This window comes from Epinephelus moara, chromosome 9 (genome assembly GCF_006386435.1).
Source record: "Epinephelus moara isolate mb chromosome 9, YSFRI_EMoa_1.0, whole genome shotgun sequence".
Lineage (NCBI taxonomy): Eukaryota > Metazoa > Chordata > Actinopteri > Perciformes > Serranidae > Epinephelus > Epinephelus moara.
The window spans coordinates 11678247-11700165 of record NC_065514.1 but is presented as its reverse complement, the minus strand read 5'-3'; the positions used below and the strand labels follow the sequence as shown (position 1 = coordinate 11700165).

Genomic DNA, 21919 nt, shown 5'->3' with positions numbered 1-21919 from the left:
TTCTACAATTGCTGATGCCCATGCACATCCCTTCAGATGGTGAAAGCCAGATTCAATAATGGAGAAGATTGCTATTCCAGCATTGATAACAACTGCCTACACTGCAAAGCAACCCAAAAAAGGGAAATAGACTTACTAAGAAGAGTCTATAAGAGAGTCTGACAATAAATTAAAGGTATACTATGCACGCTGACTGGTGAAAGTGAAAGTAAAAGCCACCGCAGATCCTCTCTTTTTTACCGTTTTGCCTCACTAAATTTGTGTTTTTTTTGGTGCTTACAGTCTGGCACTTGGTCGCTACCTTTTTATAAGGTTTCATTCTCCCCTGAGCACTGTGGGGGTGCACACAGATACTAAAATACTAGCAGAGGGCAGAGTCTCTGCAGAAGAATACACTGCCACACACTTCTAGTTATTCTTAATAAGTGATGATTGAGAGGAATGATTTCTACATGAGTCTATACATTTTCTTTTGGAAAAATTGTGAATAGTATACCTTTAAATGAACCGTGTCAGTGTTGGTGAAATGTTTTAAAGATGGAGAGAAAATGTTGCTAAGCTAGCTACAGCTAGGCGTGACTGTGGCTCAGAAGTAAAGCAGGTCGTCTACCAATCGGAAGATCGGCGGTTCCCTGGCTCCTCAAGTTCGCATGTGGCAGTATCCTTGGGCAAGATACTGAACCCCAAATTGCCTCCGATGGCTGTTCTATTGGTGTGTGAGAGCATGTGAATGGTTACTGAGTAGCATGTGGCACAATGTATGGTATCCTCGGCTGCCAGTGTGTGAATGTGCGTGTGAATGGGTGAATGTGACATGGTGTAAAAGCGCTTTGATTGGTCAGAAGACTAGAAAAGCACAATACAAATGCAGGAACATTTACCATTTATCATTCATGTTCATGTAGCTAACTAGAGCCTTGAATCACAATGCATCCTCTGCCTCACTCTCCACCACTATAGACCACCTCGCTGTGAGGTAGAGCAGGCAGCAGCCCCAGGCACTAACTCCCTGCCAGCTGCTGTGGCAACTCAAACTCAGCCAGCACCAGGGGACCAGTACACTCCGACTACCCAACTCTGTTGATGCTGTTACAAAGGTGAGACCTGGCGCTGCCGCTGACCACCAGCTTACTGTGGCTGTTAAAGTTCAAGCTGCTCCAGCTGTGAACTAAGTGTTCGTCCCTAGAGCTGCTGCCCTTCCTGCCCAGCCCCTGGCGAAGTAGTCCACAGCGGCAGGGGGCAAGGTGGAACGACCGCAGAGTGTGGTAGCTAGCTCATTCTTGACTCATTTGTGGTCTGATTGACGTAGAGAAATCGCTCTGCATTAAAATAAGATGAATTAAATCAGTGTATGGAAAACAATATGCATGAAGCACATCCATACGCACGTACCTCTACTTTAATAATAGTATAAAGCTCATAATGGCACAGTTTGACATTTTGGAAATACTTGCATTCTCACTGGGTATGAAATGAAGATTGATACCACTCTAATGCTACTGAGTGTTACTAATTTCTCTGCAGGGAGTTCAGCCGTGTTCCTGAATTCCCTTCAGGTTTTTTTTACATGCAGGAGATGCTGCACTCAGCGACTGAGGAACAGAATGAAATTTCAAACCTCGATTATTATTTTCAGGAATATTGATATTCTTTTTATGGTTCTGTATTTCTGTTAATGTGCTATCTCTGCTGGATGAGCCTTAATGCAGTCAGCATCACAGATCAACTCTCTGTGCGGATTTCTCCTCTTTGATGCATTCATTGTATAAATTAAAAAGTTTGTGTGAGATATCCTCTCTAAAGTCAATCTCATACATCCTTTCCTTTGAGTTATTATAATCATCATGAAAGTCATTTTTGAGACCACACAATTATAATTGCAGCTGTGGTGTTAACACATTCAGACACTAAGGAACAGGTGCCGGCTTCCTCTGCTCTCAGTATGTTAATGGATAAGTATCAGGCTCTTGTACAATCAGCATCGAGCGTGACTGTGAATAAAAAGCTAATCAAAGTCATCGCATGGAGGAAGCGCCCCGGGAGGGTTTTACACATCCACTTTGGATGCGTAAAAGTCGAACTCCTGATCCTGGATTGCTTTGGAAGTTAAACTTTTCCCTGCTGTCACTAAGCAGAAACAGCGGTGGAGGTAAAAGAAGATGATGGTGAAGAAACTGGTCAAACCGCAACATGTGTGCAGGAAGCTGAAGTGCCAAAGTGTCAGCAGTGATTACGCTCAGATTTTTTAGTCTTAGTTAACTTAAGAAGATAACAATTTTGCATTATAGTTTTCTTCCAGAGGAAACTACTGCAAGCACAAGATCTCTCAGGAAGGCTGTCGTCCAAAGACATGATTTCACAAGAATTATGTCATACTGGCACTACAGACTTTAGCTAAGCCTAGAAAGCATAATTGTTTGCTCCAGTTGTTCCTCCTGTCCATAATGATAATAAACAGATACCTCTCTTAAGGGACTTCATTTTTTTATGGAAGTGATGGGGGACAAAATCTAGTATGTCCATGCGAGAAAAAGTTCATCTGACGTTAATATGAGGCTTCAGCAGTGTGAGTCACCAGAACGGTCACCAGAAGAAAATGTTGGCATTGTATGTTTCTGCAAACCACAGATATGTTACATTTGTACTTTTCATACCAACGTCTCTAAAGAAAAAGGAGAAGAGGATATAGTTATTAATCCCTGAGGGGAAATTCAACCTTTTAACTGTTGTCATATACACACAGGCCTGAAATACACGCACGTAGACCGTGGACAAACAGGACCTATACATGCATTAAATAGAGAGATGTCAGAGTGAGGGGGCTGCCTTGGACGGGCGCCCCGAGCAGTTTGGGATTACTTGTTCAAGGCACCTCAGCAGGCAACCCTCTGGTTCCCAACCCAAGTCCCTATGGACTAAGCTACTGTGACCCGTAAAGTGACATACTTTGGAAAGACGGCATGGAGGATTGCATGGTACCTAAGCAAGACGCCTGCCAAGCTGTGGACCGTTTTGGCAACCCATCACTTTATTCAGTGGCTTTTTAGCCCCCCAAACATGGGTATTTTTTTGCAACCCATTGCTGCTTTTCCATTGCTGTCAGTGCTGCAGAAGTCGGTTCTTTTTCACCAAGACATCATTGCGTTTCCTGCTGCTACTAAAGCCCCGTTTCCACCCAACACTTTCGGTATGGTACCTTTGGAACCAAAAGTAACCCTTCAGATATGGTACCTAGACCCTAGCGTTTCCACTGCAGACAGTACTCTTAAATGTGGGCGGGGTTGTTGTCACTCACTGCTCCGTCCAGCACTCACTGTATTTCCTCATTATCAGTGACACAGATGGAAGTCTGCACCTCGTTTATCGTCCACAGAACGAGGCTGCACGCCGACATTTTCAAACGAAAAAAAAAACCAGGCTGCAGTGAGAGTCTCTCTGCATGGGATATTTGAAAATAGCAGGTTTGTGCATTTAGTCCTTCTCAGGCAAGCTCAGGGGTTTAGTGTTGTCTGAGCCCACAGGAACGATGCTCTGCATTGCTTTTATTTCTCCAAATGAGGATTAGAATATATGCAGTTCACACAATCTAGTCGAAATTTAAGGTGTGCTGATGGATTCATGTCATCAACTCATGCACTGAGTAACATTACAAGTTAACGTTCCATCTTAAAAGTTGCTGGCAGTCGGCCCAGTGAATTAAGATATTTTTTTCTCAGTCTACAGCTGCAGGGGGGCAGAATAAAACTCTCCACAGTATGAACAGTGGTTACATGAGCTTNACATTACAAGTTAACGTTCCATCTTAAAAGTTGCTGGCAGTCGGCCCAGTGAATTAAGATATTTTTTTCTCAGTCTACAGCTGCAGGGGGGGCAGAATAAAACTCTCCACAGTATGAACAGTGGTTACATGAGCTTCAAAACCAGTCACAGCTCAGCCCTGAGCAGAGTGACCGTCCTCTATTGACCAATCAGACTGCAGTGTTCACAGCTCCACCTTTTAGCACCAGATCTGTGTGCTAGGTACCCCAACAGAGGGGGGGACAGTACGGAACGGTGCCTTTGGTACCATCCACAACTTTTCACAGTGAAAACGGAAAAAAAGCGAACTGAACTGAACCATACTGTGCTGCTTGATGGAAGTGGGGCGTCAGTTGTTTTTGTACCTAAACCTAACCACATATTAACAACAAAGCTGTTGAAATACTGAGAAAGGTAAAGTTTCAAGTATCCATTACATAATAACTTACAAATGTAAAGTATCGACGTACAATGCCAATATATTTTCTAGCGACTTCCAAAGTAAGAGCCTTTTTATACCAGATTTCCTCTTTGTGTCTCAGGACAGTGTCTTTATTGCTCGGCTGCAGTGGAGGGATAGTAATAAAAATAATTTTGGAGCTCAGACTGTCAAAGCCTCATTTTAGCGTTGGTTGACCTTTATAATTAATTTTTCCACAGAAACATCACTGTGGATTTTGTCCCCCATCACTTACACAGAAATTGCTTTGGGATAGGAAGTGTTAGCGGCGACGAGGAGGAGAATAATTAAAGGGATCAACAGTGCTCTCAGTCTACATAAGGCCATGTGAGGATTGTTTAAATGTGAAAAATGTGACCTTAACCTTTAGGGCTGGCACATACTCTCATAGTGGATCAGCAGTAGATGATTTACGTCAGCGTAAATGCTGTGAATAGTGTTTTCCTTCTGTAGAGACGTTCTGTCTCAAACCTGTAAAGTTCTTTTTGGTGGCAGGGTTGCTTTTCTATGTCCCCAAGGTACCAGCTTTGTTTCTCCTCCTATGCTCTTTGCTTTCTTTACTCTTTGAAGAAATGTACTTTTTTCTTTTTAAGCATTACACAATCCTCCTGCAATCTACCTTAAAGGAAACCTGTTGTTGTTGTTGCACACGCTGACTTGAGGTGGGCTGCCTCATGGCTGTTGATGTACTGATTTTTTTTTATTTGTACTTATTTTATTCTGCTATTCATTCACCTTTTCACATAGTTTTTTGTCCCAGATATGGGATGTTGGTTTGACTCCACCTGCCTTTGACATCTCGCCAACATGTGTTCTCTGTTTGTGTACGTAGCTGCAGGGACACGCTTTAATAGTCTGACCCGACCTTTAAAATGTCAGTGAAAAGCCGATGGATAAAGTTCCTAGTATGTAAAGTTCAGTCTGTTCTGTCCTTGTCCGAGTCTACAGAAATATTTCTCAGACTAGTTTCTTATAAAGACGCTTTATAATGCTACAGACACAAAACATGTTTGTGCTGATTTATTCTGTTTGTTTACTTTTCATTTGTGTTCAAGGTGTCTACAGGCATCAGAGACTTAAATTTAATGCTTTAAGACATTTTCAGGGTCATTTTAAAACAAATTTAGGACTCATTTTTAGAAAGAAATACATTTCTTAATCACAGAAAGGTATAAAGGAAAGTGGTATCTATGTGGTCCGATGCAGAGGTCGGTTTTATGTCAGAATATGGTTGGCAGAGTGAGATTATTCTACATTTTTTAGCAGGTAAGTACACGTATATTAACAGTATTAGATTTGGTGGTAGGTTTAAACAGTGTTAAGGCAAAGACTTTTTTTTTTCACGGCAGAGATGGAGCATGGAACAGAGCTGCCGTTAGATTTTGTGTTTCTCACTCTGCATGAGGGAATTCACTGCCTCTATTTCCATTGTGCAGTGTTTGACAAACTTTTTGCATAAAATACACCAAGCCTTATAAGCATTGACTTGGTTGAATCTGGTTGAAAAGCCAATTTTCATGAATTTGCACTTTCCCATGTCGTCCAGGGTGCAGTGACAGCTGGCTGTCAGTGGATCCTCTGCTCTGAGCATCCCGACTGGGAGCTAAATATGTGTGTTGATGCTCCTGCTATACTCATCTGCATGATCTTAATGTAAGAGGCAATCTGTAAATTATTTTTAAACAATGGATATCACCAGATATTTTGAGATTTAGCAATGCAACGTCAGGAAAAAAAACAATTCACAAAATCCTACTTCGCTTTTCCTTGCATTTTTAAGACCTTTGAAAGATTGATTGGAGACAATTCAATACCAATTAAGGCCTTGTTTTTATTTTTAGATTAATTAATTTATCATTTTTTAATATGAGCATATACCAGACTTGTGTATTCATGTATAAATACTGTATGTACATCTCACTCATGACTTGCCGAGTGTTTTTCAGAACTGTTTTAAGTCTTCCTCAGACATTTACTCATATTCCACAAGACACTCTAAGGACCTTTATCTTCCATATTGTCGGACTTCTCTTCATCATATTCACAGAAATAAAGAGGACCATCTCTTTGACGCAACCTTCTTCCATCTCTACAATTATCATCCACATTATCGTTATTTAAAAAACATCTGAAAAGGACTCTAACTTGCAAAGACTCTTAACACTTATAGTGTTATACGTCTTAGTCTGGAACTTCGTTTTTATCTTTTTCTTTTATAGTACGATAGTTGTTATTTATAGGGGAGGTATCTTCATCAGCCATTTTTGGCTTCTAACCTCTCCTGCAAAATGTTTCAACTTTTAATTTGTTTTTCCTGTATTTTCTATACATGTGTATGTGCAAATAAACTAAATTAAACAACGTCTTTCAGTAAAAAGGGCTTGACTCATTTTGACAAAAAGAAATTAAAAGATGTATAAATGAAATTGGATAAAATGTTTGTGGCAAGTAAGACTGTTTAATGACTTTTAGGGCCTAATATTTATACAAGTTTAAGATATTTTAAGGACCTGCAGACACCATGTCATGTCTTACATGTTAGTTTACCTCCTGATTGGTCATCTGACCCCCCCTGAGGACTATAAACAAGTCAGTTGTGTTTACCTTTGGGGCTGAGGTCCATGCCCTCCACATAGAAAGGTCCATTCCTCAGGGCTATTTCCTGCAGGATGATGCCAAAACTGTACACATCACCCTTCTGGGTCCCTTGAGGAGGATGGCGGTCGTATATGAGCAGCTCAGGAGCCGTCCACAGCTTCTCTGAGAGACAGAAACACTCATTAAAATGTCTGCAGCACAACAGGAGCTCTGACGGGTTTTTTTGTGAATGAAAGTATTCAGCGCTGTGACCGTATACATGAACTCCACTTACTTGCATAGAGTGCGTGCGAGTCATCGTTTTCGCAGGACGAACGGAAGCTGGCCAAGCCATAATCCGTGATTTTCAAAACAAATCGACTGTCCACCACGCAATTAGATGACTTCAGATTTCCATGGCAGCCAATGTAACTGTTGTGGAGATAGTTCATTCCCTGGTGGAGAGGAGCAGGAAGTCAAGCATTAAGGGGTGCTCTCTTTCTCCCTCTTTTTTTTCCCCTCTCCAGCACATCATACATAAAACACACAGATCCAGACATATGGAAATAATATGCTTTGACAAGTGGATGTATGCTGAAGGTTTTGAAAAGAGGCCGTGTTTCAAGGACGGCACAGTCACGAGGGAATGTCTGTGAAATTACTGTTAATTCCTCTAGGAGAGGGACGGCGGGGAACTGAATGTACTCGCATTCGATATTTTGGGGAAACGGTGAGTCAAACATCCCTCAAAGCTTCAGCAGCGCCTTGTCTCCGCAGAGCCCTGCTATCTGCGAGGAGAAAATTTAGCCGGAGCTCCTCGTCATGCGTGCAGTTCAATCTCCAGTCCATCCAAGAGGCAGCTGACAAAAAGCCTCTTTGTTAGGACAGATTAAAAATAATCTTCTAAAGTTAAGTCCGTGATTAGTTTTGATGAAGCTGGAAGGAAATTTTGAGCAAAGTTTATGATTATGATTCTGTCCTACTTTACACTATATAACAGAAATATTTACTGTAGTTTTATCCACTGTGCTGTGCCAGAAATACTTTTTCTACATGTCGGCCCCTCTGACTCCTTTTCCCTGCCTCACTCTCTCTTTCACAAACTGTCCATGTGAAACCATGGCAACAGAGACATTTTTTGTGTGACTCAAACACACAGAGTATCTGATTTAAAGGGACAGTTCAACCCCAAAGCAAAAATACATATTTTTCCTCTTACCTGTACTGCTATTTATCAGTCCAGATTGTTTAGGTTTGAGTTGTCGAGTGTTGGAGATATCGGCTGTAGAGATGTCTGCCTTCACTCAAATATAATGGAACTAGATGGCACTCGGCTTGTGGTGCTCAAAGCTCTAAAAAATTAATCTGAAAAACTCAACAGCAATGTCTCTTTCCAGAAATCATGACCCGGTTACTGAAGATAATCAGTGTATCCTCATGCAACGGTACGCGTGATATTATGAATTACTGTAGCAGCCCAGGAATGACGTTATGCCCTCAATATAAGTGTTTAACGTAAAGTTACTATGGTTAGGTTTAGGAAAAGAAATACCATTACAAGGCTCTCCATTGCCAAGAGGGGAACATAGAGAGGAGTCCTCTCAGTGAGCTGGTCCCGAGGCTCAGCTCCTCTAACAGCACAAGGCCTCAGGACAGCCCTCACAAAGTCCAATCGCTAAAAGTAGAAATACAGCAGGATAAACACGCTAAGGTGTGTGGAAGGGATGTGGAAAACTCATAATCAATTTTAATTTTATTTATATACTTATTTTTCAAATTACCGTAACTCCTCGACCATTCACGCTTTCCAGTGATATATGGTACATTACGGTAGTGATGTCATTACCTGTAGAGGAGGGGAGGGAAATGAGCACAGCAGGAGGAGAGTGACAGCTGACGAGGAGAGTGCAAGTTGGAGTGATTTAGCGGTGTTTTAGCGGAGTTTTGGTGAGTTTTAGTGGCGTTTGGGTGGCGTTTTCTTTGTAAATAATATTTAGTGCTGTAAATAATAGTATTTGTGGTTTTTTGAGAGCTTTTGAGTGTTTTTTGCCGCGTTTTCGTTGTGTTTTCACCATGGTTTGTAGTTTTGCCATCGTTATTTAGTTTGATTTTTTATAGTTCATAGACAGTTATAGTCAGTTATAGTTTTGTAAATACTGGATGACAAATGTCGAGGAGGTCGACGAGGGAGAGGAGAGTCCCGTTGAGATTTGTGAATGAGGAGGATGGACCGGAGGAGACTGGTGGAGTGTAGTCATCTCAACCACAGTAAGTAATACAGTTTGTATGCACTGGATATGTATTCCCAGCTTTATTACAATAATGTTTTTCAATATCTAGTGTAAATTTTCTTATTGGCTCGTTTTAGAATCGAGAATCCTTTTATAATCGAAATCGATGACCTCGGAATCGGAATTAAATTGAATCGTGAGGTGCCTAGAGATTCCCACCCCTACTAAGGTGTAGACATATAGTTAAAAGCATTTATACTCAATTAAAACAAGATCAGAAATATGGCATTTAAACAGCCATGTGTCTAAGTTTAAGGTCTTTCATGATTATTCCATGTATAAGGTGCACTGTAAGAGAATGACTGTCTTCCTAGTTCAGATCTGATTAGGGGAGTGTGAAGCAACAATCTATTCTGTGAACAAGCAGCGAGGTTACGTGAGGTCAGAGTTATGAAAAAAGGGGTGGAAGCATCAAAGCTTTATAAATGAACAAATACCAAGGCTGTTCCTGTCTCAACACCAAATGTGGCCAGCTAACCTTTCAGTAAAGGTGGCTGTGATGGGTGCTGTAAGAATCACCTGTTATAAAATGCATGAAATACGCACTGACGCTGGCAGTCTGTTGAGCGGCCTTTTGGTTGTTTCGATGCTTTTTCCCTTTAGCATGGCTGTCCAGGGCCGTTTCCCCCGTGCTGCCAGCGTCAGATGTTCTGGAACAACGTTTTTCTAACTTCATAACTTTTCCAGGAACTCCATGACTGTGGGAACCCTGTACGTTATCAGTTGTAGCTTTGCTGAAAGAAAATAGTTCCTACATGAAACTGCTCACAACAACGTCTGTGGATTATCTTGAGTAACCAGGTCATGATTTCTGGAAAGAGATATTGCTGTTGAGTTTTTCAAATGTATTTTTTTTGGCACTTTGAGCACCACAAGCTAAGTGCCATCTAGTTCCATTATATTCGAGACCAGGCAGACATCTCTATGGCTGATATCGCCAACACTCTGCAACTAGATTGATAAATGGCACACAACTAAGGAAAAATACGTATTATTGATTTGGGGGTGAACTGTGCTTTAAAATTAACCTTTTTTGTCAACATTTATTTAAAAGCACCACATAAATCGATCGTCTTGGCTTTGATTTCTGTTTTTTGTTTACAGAGCTTTCAGTCTGACGGCCACTTACCTTGACTATGTCATTGATCAGCGAGTAGCGGAACATCCAGTCCAGGTTGATGCTCTCGTTCTCCAAAATGTCCTGGGAAAACAAAAACAATTAAAAATAGAGCAGGACTCTGGACAGGTCAAATGTTTATTATGGGACTAAATACAAAAGCACCTTCACTCCAGATACCATTTATTCTTTTTCATCCTCAGGGTCACACACTCAGCCCTGCAGGACGTTACCCTCACATGCCCTGCAGCCGGGCAGTTACGGGAATCTGGGTCTACTTTTGACATCCAGCCACATCAAACCACTCGTAGCTATCTGCCTTTTACACAGAAGTCTTTCTCTAAGTGTGAGTGATGAAGACCATGGCTGAGTTTCCCATCGTTTCCCAGCTCGTCCATTTTAAGAAGCTGCTGGCATGTCGGGAACACAGAGTGCAGGCCAAGAACAAGTTCAAGAAAAGCATCATGTGCTTCGTATTGAAATAAAAAGGAAAAGTACAAAAGATTGAGATGTGAGACAAGAATAAAAATAAGTCACACTTCAAAGGTGAGCTCTCCTCGTACTGTGCCGTCACTGGAGACTAAAAAAGGTGATTTTAGTTGCTGCTGCGGAGCTCAGTGGGCAGAGGTCGGTACAAACAATGTGACAAGGCTGTCTATGCTAAAACTGTTTACTCTCATGGTAAAGCAACAAGAAGAGTCCATCAGCTGGATTCTGTCAGAAACTTTTTATACAGTGATTAAACAGGCTGCACTTTCAATGTACTAATGTATTAATCACTAAGCAACTGCAGTGTGTTTCTAAGTAAGAAAAAAGTATATGAGCTGACTTTGTCATTAAGAGGAGGTGGTGGGTGGCATGATGGCGAGGTGAGATGCCTCCCAAGCTGTAGACCACTACTCAAAGTCAGCAAGCGACAAAACTGGATGCTCTTTCAGGGATCTGTCGCTGTTTTACTGCAGCTTTTCAGCCCAAAAATGTGGCTTTTTTTTCGTCATCTGTCACAGTTTTTCAAGCTGGGATAGTCCCGTAAAAATTGCTTGTTTTTTTACTAAGACATCGTTGCATTTCCGGTGAGGATTGTGCCACGAAAAGCAGGTATTTCAAGCCAAACATGATCTTTTTCTACACATAATCAAGTGGTTTTGCGCCTTAATCTAATCACATATTAAAGAAGTACTGCTGGAAAGATGGTCTCTTCATAAAACTGAAGACGGTCATCTACCGCTCTGAGCTAATTGGCAAGTAGCAACTCAACAGTGGCTTCACAAACTAATTGGCAAGTAGCAACTCAACAGTGGCTTCACAAACTGAGTAAGCCATTCACTGTTGTGTAGGCAAGCAGCCATCCGTGCATGGAAAGGCAGATTTGAAACCACTGTAAAAAATTCAGTTATTAAGACAAAAATCTGAAAATACACATATTGCATCTAGACATCAAAGTTTAAGGTGACGTCTTCAAATCGTTGCTTGTTTTGTTTGATCATCTATCCATAACAAAAGACCAGCTTATTCTCACACTGGAGAATTGTTCTCTAAATGTTGAACCATTTCTTTTATTTTCTGTTGATCGATTAACAGCATAAACTTTCTCAAGAAATTCTATATCTGTTAAATGCTCGATGAGGAGCACTGACAGCCTTGGCAGAGGCGCTGGAGCCTCTAAGTTGCTTGTTGAATAGTTTTTAAAAAGTTTTTTCCTTTAAAGATCCCCTACAGACATTTTTCAGGACATATAAAAATACTCTGCTATGAATATTAACGTATGTCTCATGTGGTTCTTCCACAAAAAAGATTCAATTACCTTGTAAAAATTCTTGAAGTTACATCTACTCTTTATCAGTACGCAAGCATTTTTCATTTCAAAAGTTTTACTGCCAGACACAAGATCCCCCTGCTTCACTGAAAAGCACATATGTGACCTGGAGTTTCCACATCACATTTGTGTAAGATGCATTCTGGACAGTGATCGGTTTCAAAACAAGTTGTGAAGTTACAAAATCCTGCTCGTACATGCCTTTCACCCTTCAGGAGATGAATGTAAAAACAATCTTTTGGTGTCAAACTCTGCACATAAGCTCAAACATTTAACTGAAGCAACAAGTAAAACATATTTCTGAGTGAAGTAAGACAGAACTGTCATGATTTGATACTCATATACTGTAAATCAGGACTTTCTTTAATGTATGAAAGTATAGGAGCAGAAGAGGTTACCTGCAGGCTGCCTCTGGGACAGTACTCTGTTACGATGCAGATGTTGGGAGGGTCAATGCAGGCTCCGATGAACCTGGTTAGATGGTTGAACTGAACGTCTCTCATCTGAAAATAACCACACAAACACACTGCAACTGTGAGTGTAACTCTTTCCAAACATCACATTCCCTAACCCCATGGAAACAGAGGACGGGGGAAGAGGACTGACGGTTCATTTATATACAGAGTTTTGAGAATAACGCTGCCAGCAGTTCATCAAAATAGTCTATTTGCAGTCCGCTACCTGGCACCGTGTCCTTTTCTACGTGTTGAGGCGCATTCCTGCTCAGGGCACCCTGTTGAAACATGTGCATGTGCATAAATTGCCCTTGGAGGTTATGAATGAGCCTGTGTGCGAAGGATGATGAAAAAAAAAAGGTGTTGAGAGGATGTACGGAGCAGGAATATCAGAGCGGAGCAGGCGGGACGTGTAAAGCTGCTCCACATGGAAAATAATCACAATCACACACTGGTTTTTACGATACGAGGTGACTTCCAAAACATGAATCACTTTTAATGTAAAAATGTATGAAAACAAGAGATGTTTGAGGTTAAGTGATTAAGAGGGAACATTTTCTGGCAGGTTCCTTTTATGAGAAAGTGTGAAAAAGCCCAGTGATTTTCTTTTATAGAAACATGGACGTCCTCCTCATGCTTTCATTCCAGCCCGTGTGAGCGCTGACAGAAGCAGCTTAAGCAGGAAAAAAACAAAAAGGCCAATCTTTCTGCAGCCAGCATGAAACTTCAAAAACAGTGTTCACAGTTTCAACAGTGTGCTTTGCTTCTTTGAGCACACTGAGCGACAGCCGCTCTCACACCAAAACCAGGGAGTTGGTCGCTCCTGTTTCACGGCTCTGGAGATGTTAGCCTACCCTTTGGCCTATATAATTTCCCCTGCTGCACACTGGTGAGGAGGGGGAGGAGAACCACTACTAGAAGAGGAGGAGGAGAGTGCTGGAAGACAAGTGGTTAAGTTTCCACTGGCAGGCCCGTCTCTTCCCCCATCTGGTTGGCTTTTTCATGAGCTGAGGTTTGACAGCCGATCAGGCCCCCGGGGCGTCTGAGAAGCTGCCAGCTCAGACAGCAGCCTCTCTCCCATGTGTGCCTGCCGACTGACCAAGAGGCCACAGAGGCATCCAAGAAGCGCACACTGCTCTCCTCCAGCGGGCTGCAGCTCACACGAAAACAAGGACCAAAAATACAGCGCGGAGCCGAGAGGTTTGAGCGAAGACAAAGTGAAGAAATGGCCAAAAATCTTCCCCACGAGCATCCATCTTGTTCATGAGCACCCATGTAATTTCCGAGTTATGGGTTTCCCGGTGCCACACTGCGTTTCCATCACCAAACCACACGCATTTTTCCCCGTCAGCTTCCTTATCGCTCTCTCGTAAATATCCCCCAGTGGAAGGGACCTTTTCATCAACAGCTGCTGTCGATGATGCTGAAGAGACGTTTTAAGGACTCTTTAACGAGCAATATCCTGCGATCCAACGTGATCATAAAGAGCTGGGTCTAACTTCCTGCAAACAGGTCGCTCACCAATAAAACATAAAGCTTTTACTGTCTCACTGAGTCAGAGAAAATGTTCCATGCCGACGCGGTGAGACATTTGAGGAACTTGTTTTGTAAAGCAGGTGGAGTGACTGAACCTTGTATGAAGGTCTTTTGGCTGCGGTGGTAAACACAATGATGTCAATTCATGGTTGTTTTATTTTAGTGTGTGAATAAACGATTTGCTGAATACAACTTGTTGAGATACAATTCACCTCCAAGGTCTCCACGCTTGGCTCTCATCACACTGAGGCCGCTGACAAACACTCAGAGACAACAGCACGAGCCAGCGCGGCCTCTCAGATGGATTTCATAACCAAAAGCAAGAATTTTGGATTCTTCTGCTGAAGAAAAAAAAGACTAACAGCCTTCTGCTTCTTCTGGTCTTGCATCTAGCTCACCTAGCACCACTGAGCTGAGGAGGACGCCATTAATGTTTACATGACCCTCTTGCCCATGAGCAGACTCACGCTTCCTTACGTGCTGTGATACGGTTGGTGGGCGCAGTTTGGTAGAAAGAAAGAGTTCCTTCATGAAATTGTTCGCAACAAGTTTGGGTTACCAGGGTCATGATTTCTGGAAAGAGACATCGCTGTTGAGTAATGCCTTGTGATGAACTTGAACTGTATTCCTCAAATCCTGTAACTGGAAACCAGTGAAGGGACACAGGGTGGGTTAAACGCCTTGCAGCTGCATTTTGGGCCTATTGCAGATGATTTAGGGCTCAAAAACTGCACTGAAAAATAAAATGACAGCACTCCTAGTCTGACATGTTGTGACAATTGAAACATTGTGAATTTGTTGCTATAAAAATCAATTGAAGCCGACTTGATTGATACAAAATAATCCACTCAGCACTGTAAAACAATCTTTCACAGGACATTTAATAAACACTTACATGTTTGAGCTCCAGTAAAACTTGTCTGGTCAGCTCTATCCTCTTCTTGTTGACATGCTTGATGGCCACCAGGTTCCCCTGTGTGCAGCACAAGAAGAGGCAGAGCAATGAATCCAGCATGAGGGACAACACTGATGTAGGGTTCACTTCATACTTTTATGAAGACATTTAAAGGGACAGTTCACCCCTAAATCAAAAGTACATATTCCTCCTCTTATCTGTAGATCTATTCAACAGTCTGTATTGTTTTGGTGTGAGTTGCAGAGTGTTTGAGATATTGGCCATAGAGATGTCTGCCTTCTCTTGAATGTAATGGAAACAGATGACACTTGGTGCTCAAAGCATGGATGTATAGAGAACTGCATTCAGCATTGGAGGCAGAGCTCCATCCATTCCTACATGAAAGTTGCTCAGTTGTAGCCTGGTAAGACCACCCAGACTACGTGAGCTCAACCCCTGTATCAGTCTGGAATTGGTGACGGCCATCTCGTATCCACAAATTAAAATGCGGTTGGGGGCCAATCAGAGATCTGCACTTTGGCTGACAATGTAAGCAGACAATCAGGGACTGTGTTGTAGTTGACGACATAAAATGCAGGCTGCAGCTTGCAGAACAGTACTGGTGGCTCTGAGTTTCTCAGAGGAAAAGACGTTTTCACCATTCGCCCATTCATTTTCTGTAACTGCTTATCCTGTTAGGGGTAGTGGGTGTGCTGGAGCCTATCCCAGCTGACATTGGGCGAGAGATGGGGTACACCCTGGACAGGTCGCCAGATTATTGCAGGGCTGATACATAGAGACAGACAACCATTCACACTCACATTTGCACCTACGGGCAATTTAGAGTCACCAATTAACTTCCAAAAGAATTTGACAAAAGCTTGATTATCATCTGGCTCGGTTGGTAATGAAGGAGATGTTCCCCAGTGATTTGATACGCTGACTGGCTGAAGGAGTTGTCCTGTCAAGGCGAGTATTTCCGCCCACTGAAAGTGTTTGGGGTGGAACCAAGTCCAGCTCACATCATCAGGATGCTCATACCAGGCTAGTTCAGTTGCGTATGAAGCATAAAAAGTTAAATTACTGTGTATATATAATTACCCAAATGATCAGCACTGGCCCACAGAGAAGGCACACTAAAGACTTTCACCAGCCAAGCTAGCTACTTCTAGTTTAGCGCTCTGCTAAATGGAATGGGGAAAAAATAATTTAATCGTGACGCTCCTTTAGACTTTCCAAATGTTATCGGACCGAACAGATTAAATCCTGATAGTGAAACAAGTCATTTTGTGGGAGCTGAGACGCACTAAAAATGTATCCACTGATTTACAAGTGTGTCTTTCACAATGTAAATCCATGGGAAAAGTCTTTTTGGGCACATGTTTGGCCGCTACAAATATTGGCTACAGATACATTTGAAAAACTCAGCAGCAATGTCTCTTACTTACTTACTCAAGATAATCCACAGACCTTGTTGTTACTACACCTACCAACCGTATTACCATGCAGAGGGAAGCGTGCATCCACTGCTAGCTCACCTTGCACAACTGAGCTAGCTAACCTTACAGCTCAGACGAGGAGGACGCCATTAAAGGTTACATCTCACGCTGTCACAAGCACGAGTCTCCTGTCCATGAGTAGATGCACGCTTCGTATTTGGTAGAAAGAAAACAGTTCCTACATGAAACTGCTCACAACAAGGTCTGTGGATTTCTGAGCAACTGGGTCATGATTTCTGGAAAGAGACATTGCTGCCTTGATTTTTGGCACTTTGAGCGCCACAAGCTGAGGCAGACATCTCAAACACCCTGCAACTCACACCGAAACAGTCTAGTTTGTGTGTAGCACTACAGTGAAGAGTAAAAATATGTATCCTTGATTTAAGAGAGACCTGTCCCTTTAAGAGCATGATCAGTATGCACTGATTTAGATGTAAATAAGGCAGGGGAAAAAACATCGACAGCATCATACTGATACTATAAAAAGTGCCAACACGGAGCATGAAAATGGAGAGAGGAGCATTAAAGCAGCGTTCAGAGGAGAGAACAGCATCTTGCAGTAAAGCCTACAAGTACGTTTGGGGCCTTTTTCAGTCTGCTGCTGCAGAAGAAGAACTGTATCTGCTGCTTTGATATGTGAGGATCAGTAAACAAAGAAAGCAAGGTTAATATCTCGGAACAGAAGTGACAGATTGCAGGAAAATGCTGTTGTAGCAACTGTGAAACCAGTTCATGTGTGAGCCAATGTGGGGGCTTTATATATACAGTTAGGAGCTGATGATGTTTGAGAGCTGATACATTGGGGGTTATTTTTCATTATCTGCATGTTCTCTCTGCCTGGTGTCAGATTTAATCACCTCCAGCTTCGACTGAATTTGAGAAGTGTATCAGTTCCTCAAGTGATCCATTCAAGCTGTACCGTGACATCAGCATTTATATAAAACCTGCATCACGCAGCGAAACACCACGCCAGTCATTAACCAGGGGCTTGTTTTTGTCACACTTCCTCACACCTCTTCCATCTCAAACGTATAAATTAGCAGCAGCAACAAGTTGATGGCCATGTCCAGACTGCGAGGCGGGAGTGTAGAAACAAAGAAAGGAAAAAAAAACATAGAAGAAGAAGAAAACTGAAGCATTCTGCAGCTCACATTAAAACCAACTACCTAAATTCGCCCACACTCTCTCTTTCTCTCTCCTCTCCAGCTCTCTCTCGGCTTTCTCTGCGAGTGTGCACATGTGTGGGTGGGAAAGGAGTGCGCAGGAGTTGAAAATGTCAGAACTCACTAAGCCTTACCTTAAAATAGCCCGTTTTTGCAAATAGCTGATATTTTCCATGGGCAGTTATCAAGGAGCCGTAGCTGGAGCCTCTCTGAGAAGGTGGAAAGGAGTAGTGAGAAGAGAGGAGAAAAAAAAGAAAGAAGAAGAGTCAGTTAGTGTTGTGTAGATTAGAGTAAAGAGGATTAAATTTTTGGTCATTTAAGACCGCTTCCACTTCACTGCAACATAGAAAAGGGTTCATCCACTGACATTCTCATCCAAAATACCTCTCAGTGAAACATGAAATTGCCTTTCGCTTATGTTTGAGAAAATAAAGTGTTTTCAGTTTTTATAACACCGACTCGAGTCCTTGGGCAAATGTCTGCAGTGCACACACAGAGTGAATAAAAATCAAGTGGGCGCAGTGCATACAGCCAGCCAGCACAGTCAACTACACATTTGTATAGAATGCAAATGTTGGCAACACATGGCACGCTGGAAAATACATTGGTCTGGAAAATTACTGCGTTTTCCACACGCACATTATCCCAGGAATTGGACCGAAAACCAGTAATGAAAAAGGTGTGTGCATGTGCTTCTCATGAACGCTTGCACGTGTGGGACGGAGCACAACCCCAGAGGAGATGCATTAGCCCCCTCGACACAACAGAACCTGATACTTGAAGAACGTGATGAGGTATTATGTATGTAGGGCGCGGGGCCAGACGGGGGCTTATTTTAACAATCATTTAATATGCGTCTGCCACCGCAAAACCCAGCCACCTTCAATAAACCACTGGGAAAGCTTTCAGGAATGTGTGAACTAACAAAGGATTTGGACTCTGTCAGGGCTGCAGCGTTTGCTTTTTCTAAGAAAAGCCACAAACTGCACTTTAATACACAGCGCAGTGTGTAAACAGGTTGAAGCTCTGCACTTCAAACATGTCAGCATTAGCATTTTCAATTCCTGGCGGGTCTAATTTTACAGCAGCGACATCTCGACACTGATAATGATCCGTGTATGAATGAAAGCTGCGGACCCAGTGTTGAGTCTTTCCCACTGGCAGGAATGGCAATGTAACCTGCCAGAAGAAAAACAACTTGTTAATCACACGTTGGAGGCTGAGCCAGCAACACTGACGGAATAAAAGGCGATATAAAGCTCAGAATTATGAGGAGATGTTCAGGGCTGCCAGTTTTAATATGAGATCATGTGGGTGTATTTAGTTTTTAACTCTCAGGAGCCGCAAAGCGCTTTGGTACGTTTGTTTTCTGTCACCTCACCTGCACATTTTTATTATGTTTTGTCTGACAGTGTGGGTACGTAAATCTGTGTCTGAGACGATAATCTACCTGCGAGAGGGTGAGCCGGCTGCCGGCTCGTTTGTGGTATTTATTGGGGCTCTCAAACTGGAGGTCCTCCCAGCGAATCCTCCACAGCATTCCAGCCAGCTCCTTCTCCAGCTTTAGTTTCCTGCAAAGAGGGAAAAACCAGGTGGTGAAATCAACAAGGACAGCAGCACAAAGAACAGAGGGACGCTGGGCCTCCTGCAGGAAGCTATACACGGACAACTTTCCTCCTTTTTCTTCGTATCTATGATTTGTTCTTATTTGTTAGTGCACACTGATTTGCTCTCCTCTTAGACAAGAGAAAACTTTATGAGTGGTCAAGAGCACTCTAACCAAGATAAGAAAAAAGTCAGTTCACATATTGTTGTTTTACACAATTTGATGCACTTTTATTTTACTTATTATTAATCTCATGCCACTTTCTACTTCTACTCCATGTCAGCAGAAAATACGTTTGCTTTTTTTAAAGTATGTTTATGAAACAGACTTCAAAGCAAGTAATACATAGTGCAGGTACTCACTGCAAAACAGAAGTCTGAGATTTTTCTAGAATGTAAATTTTTCATCCCATTAACAAAAATAGAAACAAACAACACATTGCAAAGCAATCACTCCGAAATCACCCTCCCACCTTCCCAAATGTCCTAGTGGGTACAAATTACACTGTCTTGAATGCAGGAAGAGATGAAGAAGAAGAAGAAGAAGAAGAGAATAACTAAGTAAATATATGATAAAATGATTAAAATAAAATAAATTAATTAAAATAAATGAATATATTAAAAAAATATATAGATATAAAAAATAAATAAAAGTAAAGTTGAGGGGATAAAGAGAGTTATTGAGCAGTTATTGTTTTTTATTTCACTACAGTTATTTAAAGATTTTAGTTACTAGTTTCTACACAGGCAAACATTTTATGTAATATTTATTACATTATCTTATGTACATACATACATATACATACATATATATATATACATATATATATATATATAACCTTTATTTCATATCATATAATTGTCACATTTTATGCAAAAGCATGCCATTGCTGCTTTTCTTTTAGTCATTCTGATTATTTTTTGATTTATTAAATGTATTAAAGTTTTCTGTATTGAGTACTTTTACTTTAATCCTTAAATATATTTTCCTGATTAAACTTACATACTTTTACTCAGATGTGGGACCAAGTCATTGTTTTGCAAGTAACAAGTCTCAAGTCTTAACACTTAAGTCTCAAGCTAAGACTGAAAAGTCCCAAGTCATGTCCCAGGTTCCAAACTTTGAATATCGAGCCCTTAACAAGTCTAAAGGCGCCCTTCACCGAATGTAATGCCATTTAAACCACAGAGCAATAACATATTAAGTTTCCAAAAATCACGAATGCTTTTTCAGATCTTATTCATTAAAAAAAGTTTGTCCGAAGTTGTTTTTCAGATCTTATTCATTAAAAAAAGTTTGTCCGAAGTTGTTGAGTCTCAACCGTCAAGTTTTGCATAGTGCATTTTGTTTTTCATTGACCACCCACCATAGTTTTTGACTGCAAAAAAATAATTCTTACTATTACTTTCTCCAACTGGTGATCAATAGGGTAATGTTCGCTCTTCATGGTTCTCTCTTACAGCTTGATTAGAAATGTGTCAGATTTGTTCAAACAAATTGGATCTGGAGGATTAAGTGTCAGCTTGCTGGGAATGAATAATGTTAATATTAGTTGAATCAGAAAACGAGAGGAAATTAATTCATTCTTGTCACACTTCTTAAATAACATTATAATAGCTTTTTAATCTTCGGAGGAAGGTATCAAGTATTGTTAGGTAAGAAGGCTCACGTCCAAGTGATGTCACGAGTCATTGGTGTTAAAAATTTAAGTCGAGCTGTAAATGTTTTCTGATTTTGTAAAATCTGATCTAAAGTCATTAAATTCTACTCAAGTCTGACTTGTGTCCAAATCATGTAACATGAGTTGATACCTCTGCTTTTACTAACATTCTGAATGCTTGACTTTTACAAGTAACAGACTATTTTTACTGTCTGGTATCAGTACTTCCTCCCACAGTCCAAAGACGTGCTGGTTAGGTTAACTGATTACTCTAAATAGCCAATAGATGTGAATGGTTGTCTGTCTCTATGTGTCAGCCCTGTGATAGTCTGGTGACCTGTCCAGGATGCACCCTGCCTCTCATCCGCTGTCAACTGGGATAGGCTCCAGACAGCCCATGACCCTGAATAGGACAATCAGTCATGGATAATGAATACATGAATGAGTATTAGTACTTTTACTTCAGTGAAGGATCTGAATACTTCCTCCAGCAGTGCTGCTGACACAGCATCACAAATGTTTTACCACTGATGGGTTTTGGACTCTCCTTTAACGCCAGTACTAATGCGCAGGAAAATTTACTTCATCAGTGCACTGATTTCAATGAAGCTCAGTGTAAACTCAAAATGGAAGACTTTACGCCAGGGGCGAAAATCCCATTTCATAGTTGGGGGGAACAATAAACAGTAAAATTTTAGAGAATAATTCCAGTGGGGGACAAGGAAAAAAAGTTGTAGCCTGTCTTTTATACAGCATCTGTTACCGCAATTTGATGCTTTAATCTTCTCTCTATCTCTCCAACAGGCAGGCATAGGACCTTTCTTAGCACTGGCTGAGTCCACCTGCACATGTCCAGATTTAAAACAAAATGATTGAAATCAAATTAACATGTACACAATGACAACAGTCAGGTGTGCCGTGCTGTCCAAGGTGCTGAGTGTGTCTGGAGCAGAGCAGTATTGTGAATATGCCATTAAGTAAACGGAGAAAACATGTCTCTCATTGTTTAATAGCAGCAAAACAATAAGGCTTCATTCATCAAAGAC

At 41.4% G+C, this 21919-nt stretch overlaps 1 protein-coding gene across 1 annotated transcript in view; it reads right to left on the bottom strand.

Annotated features, from left to right (window-relative positions):
• The window catches only part of npr2 (natriuretic peptide receptor 2), a 97385-nt gene that overhangs the window by 25998 nt on the left and 49468 nt on the right, over positions 1–21919 (bottom strand). The window contains exons 8-14 of the mRNA XM_050053138.1: positions 19058–19178; positions 17742–17816; positions 14946–15023; positions 12458–12562; positions 10256–10327; positions 7131–7290; positions 6863–7018 (exon numbers count right to left, since the gene is read on the bottom strand). Coding sequence (XP_049909095.1) covers positions 6863–7018; positions 7131–7290; positions 10256–10327; positions 12458–12562; positions 14946–15023; positions 17742–17816; positions 19058–19178 — 767 coding nt within the window. The remainder of the gene's footprint in view (positions 1–6862; positions 7019–7130; positions 7291–10255; positions 10328–12457; positions 12563–14945; positions 15024–17741; positions 17817–19057; positions 19179–21919) is intronic.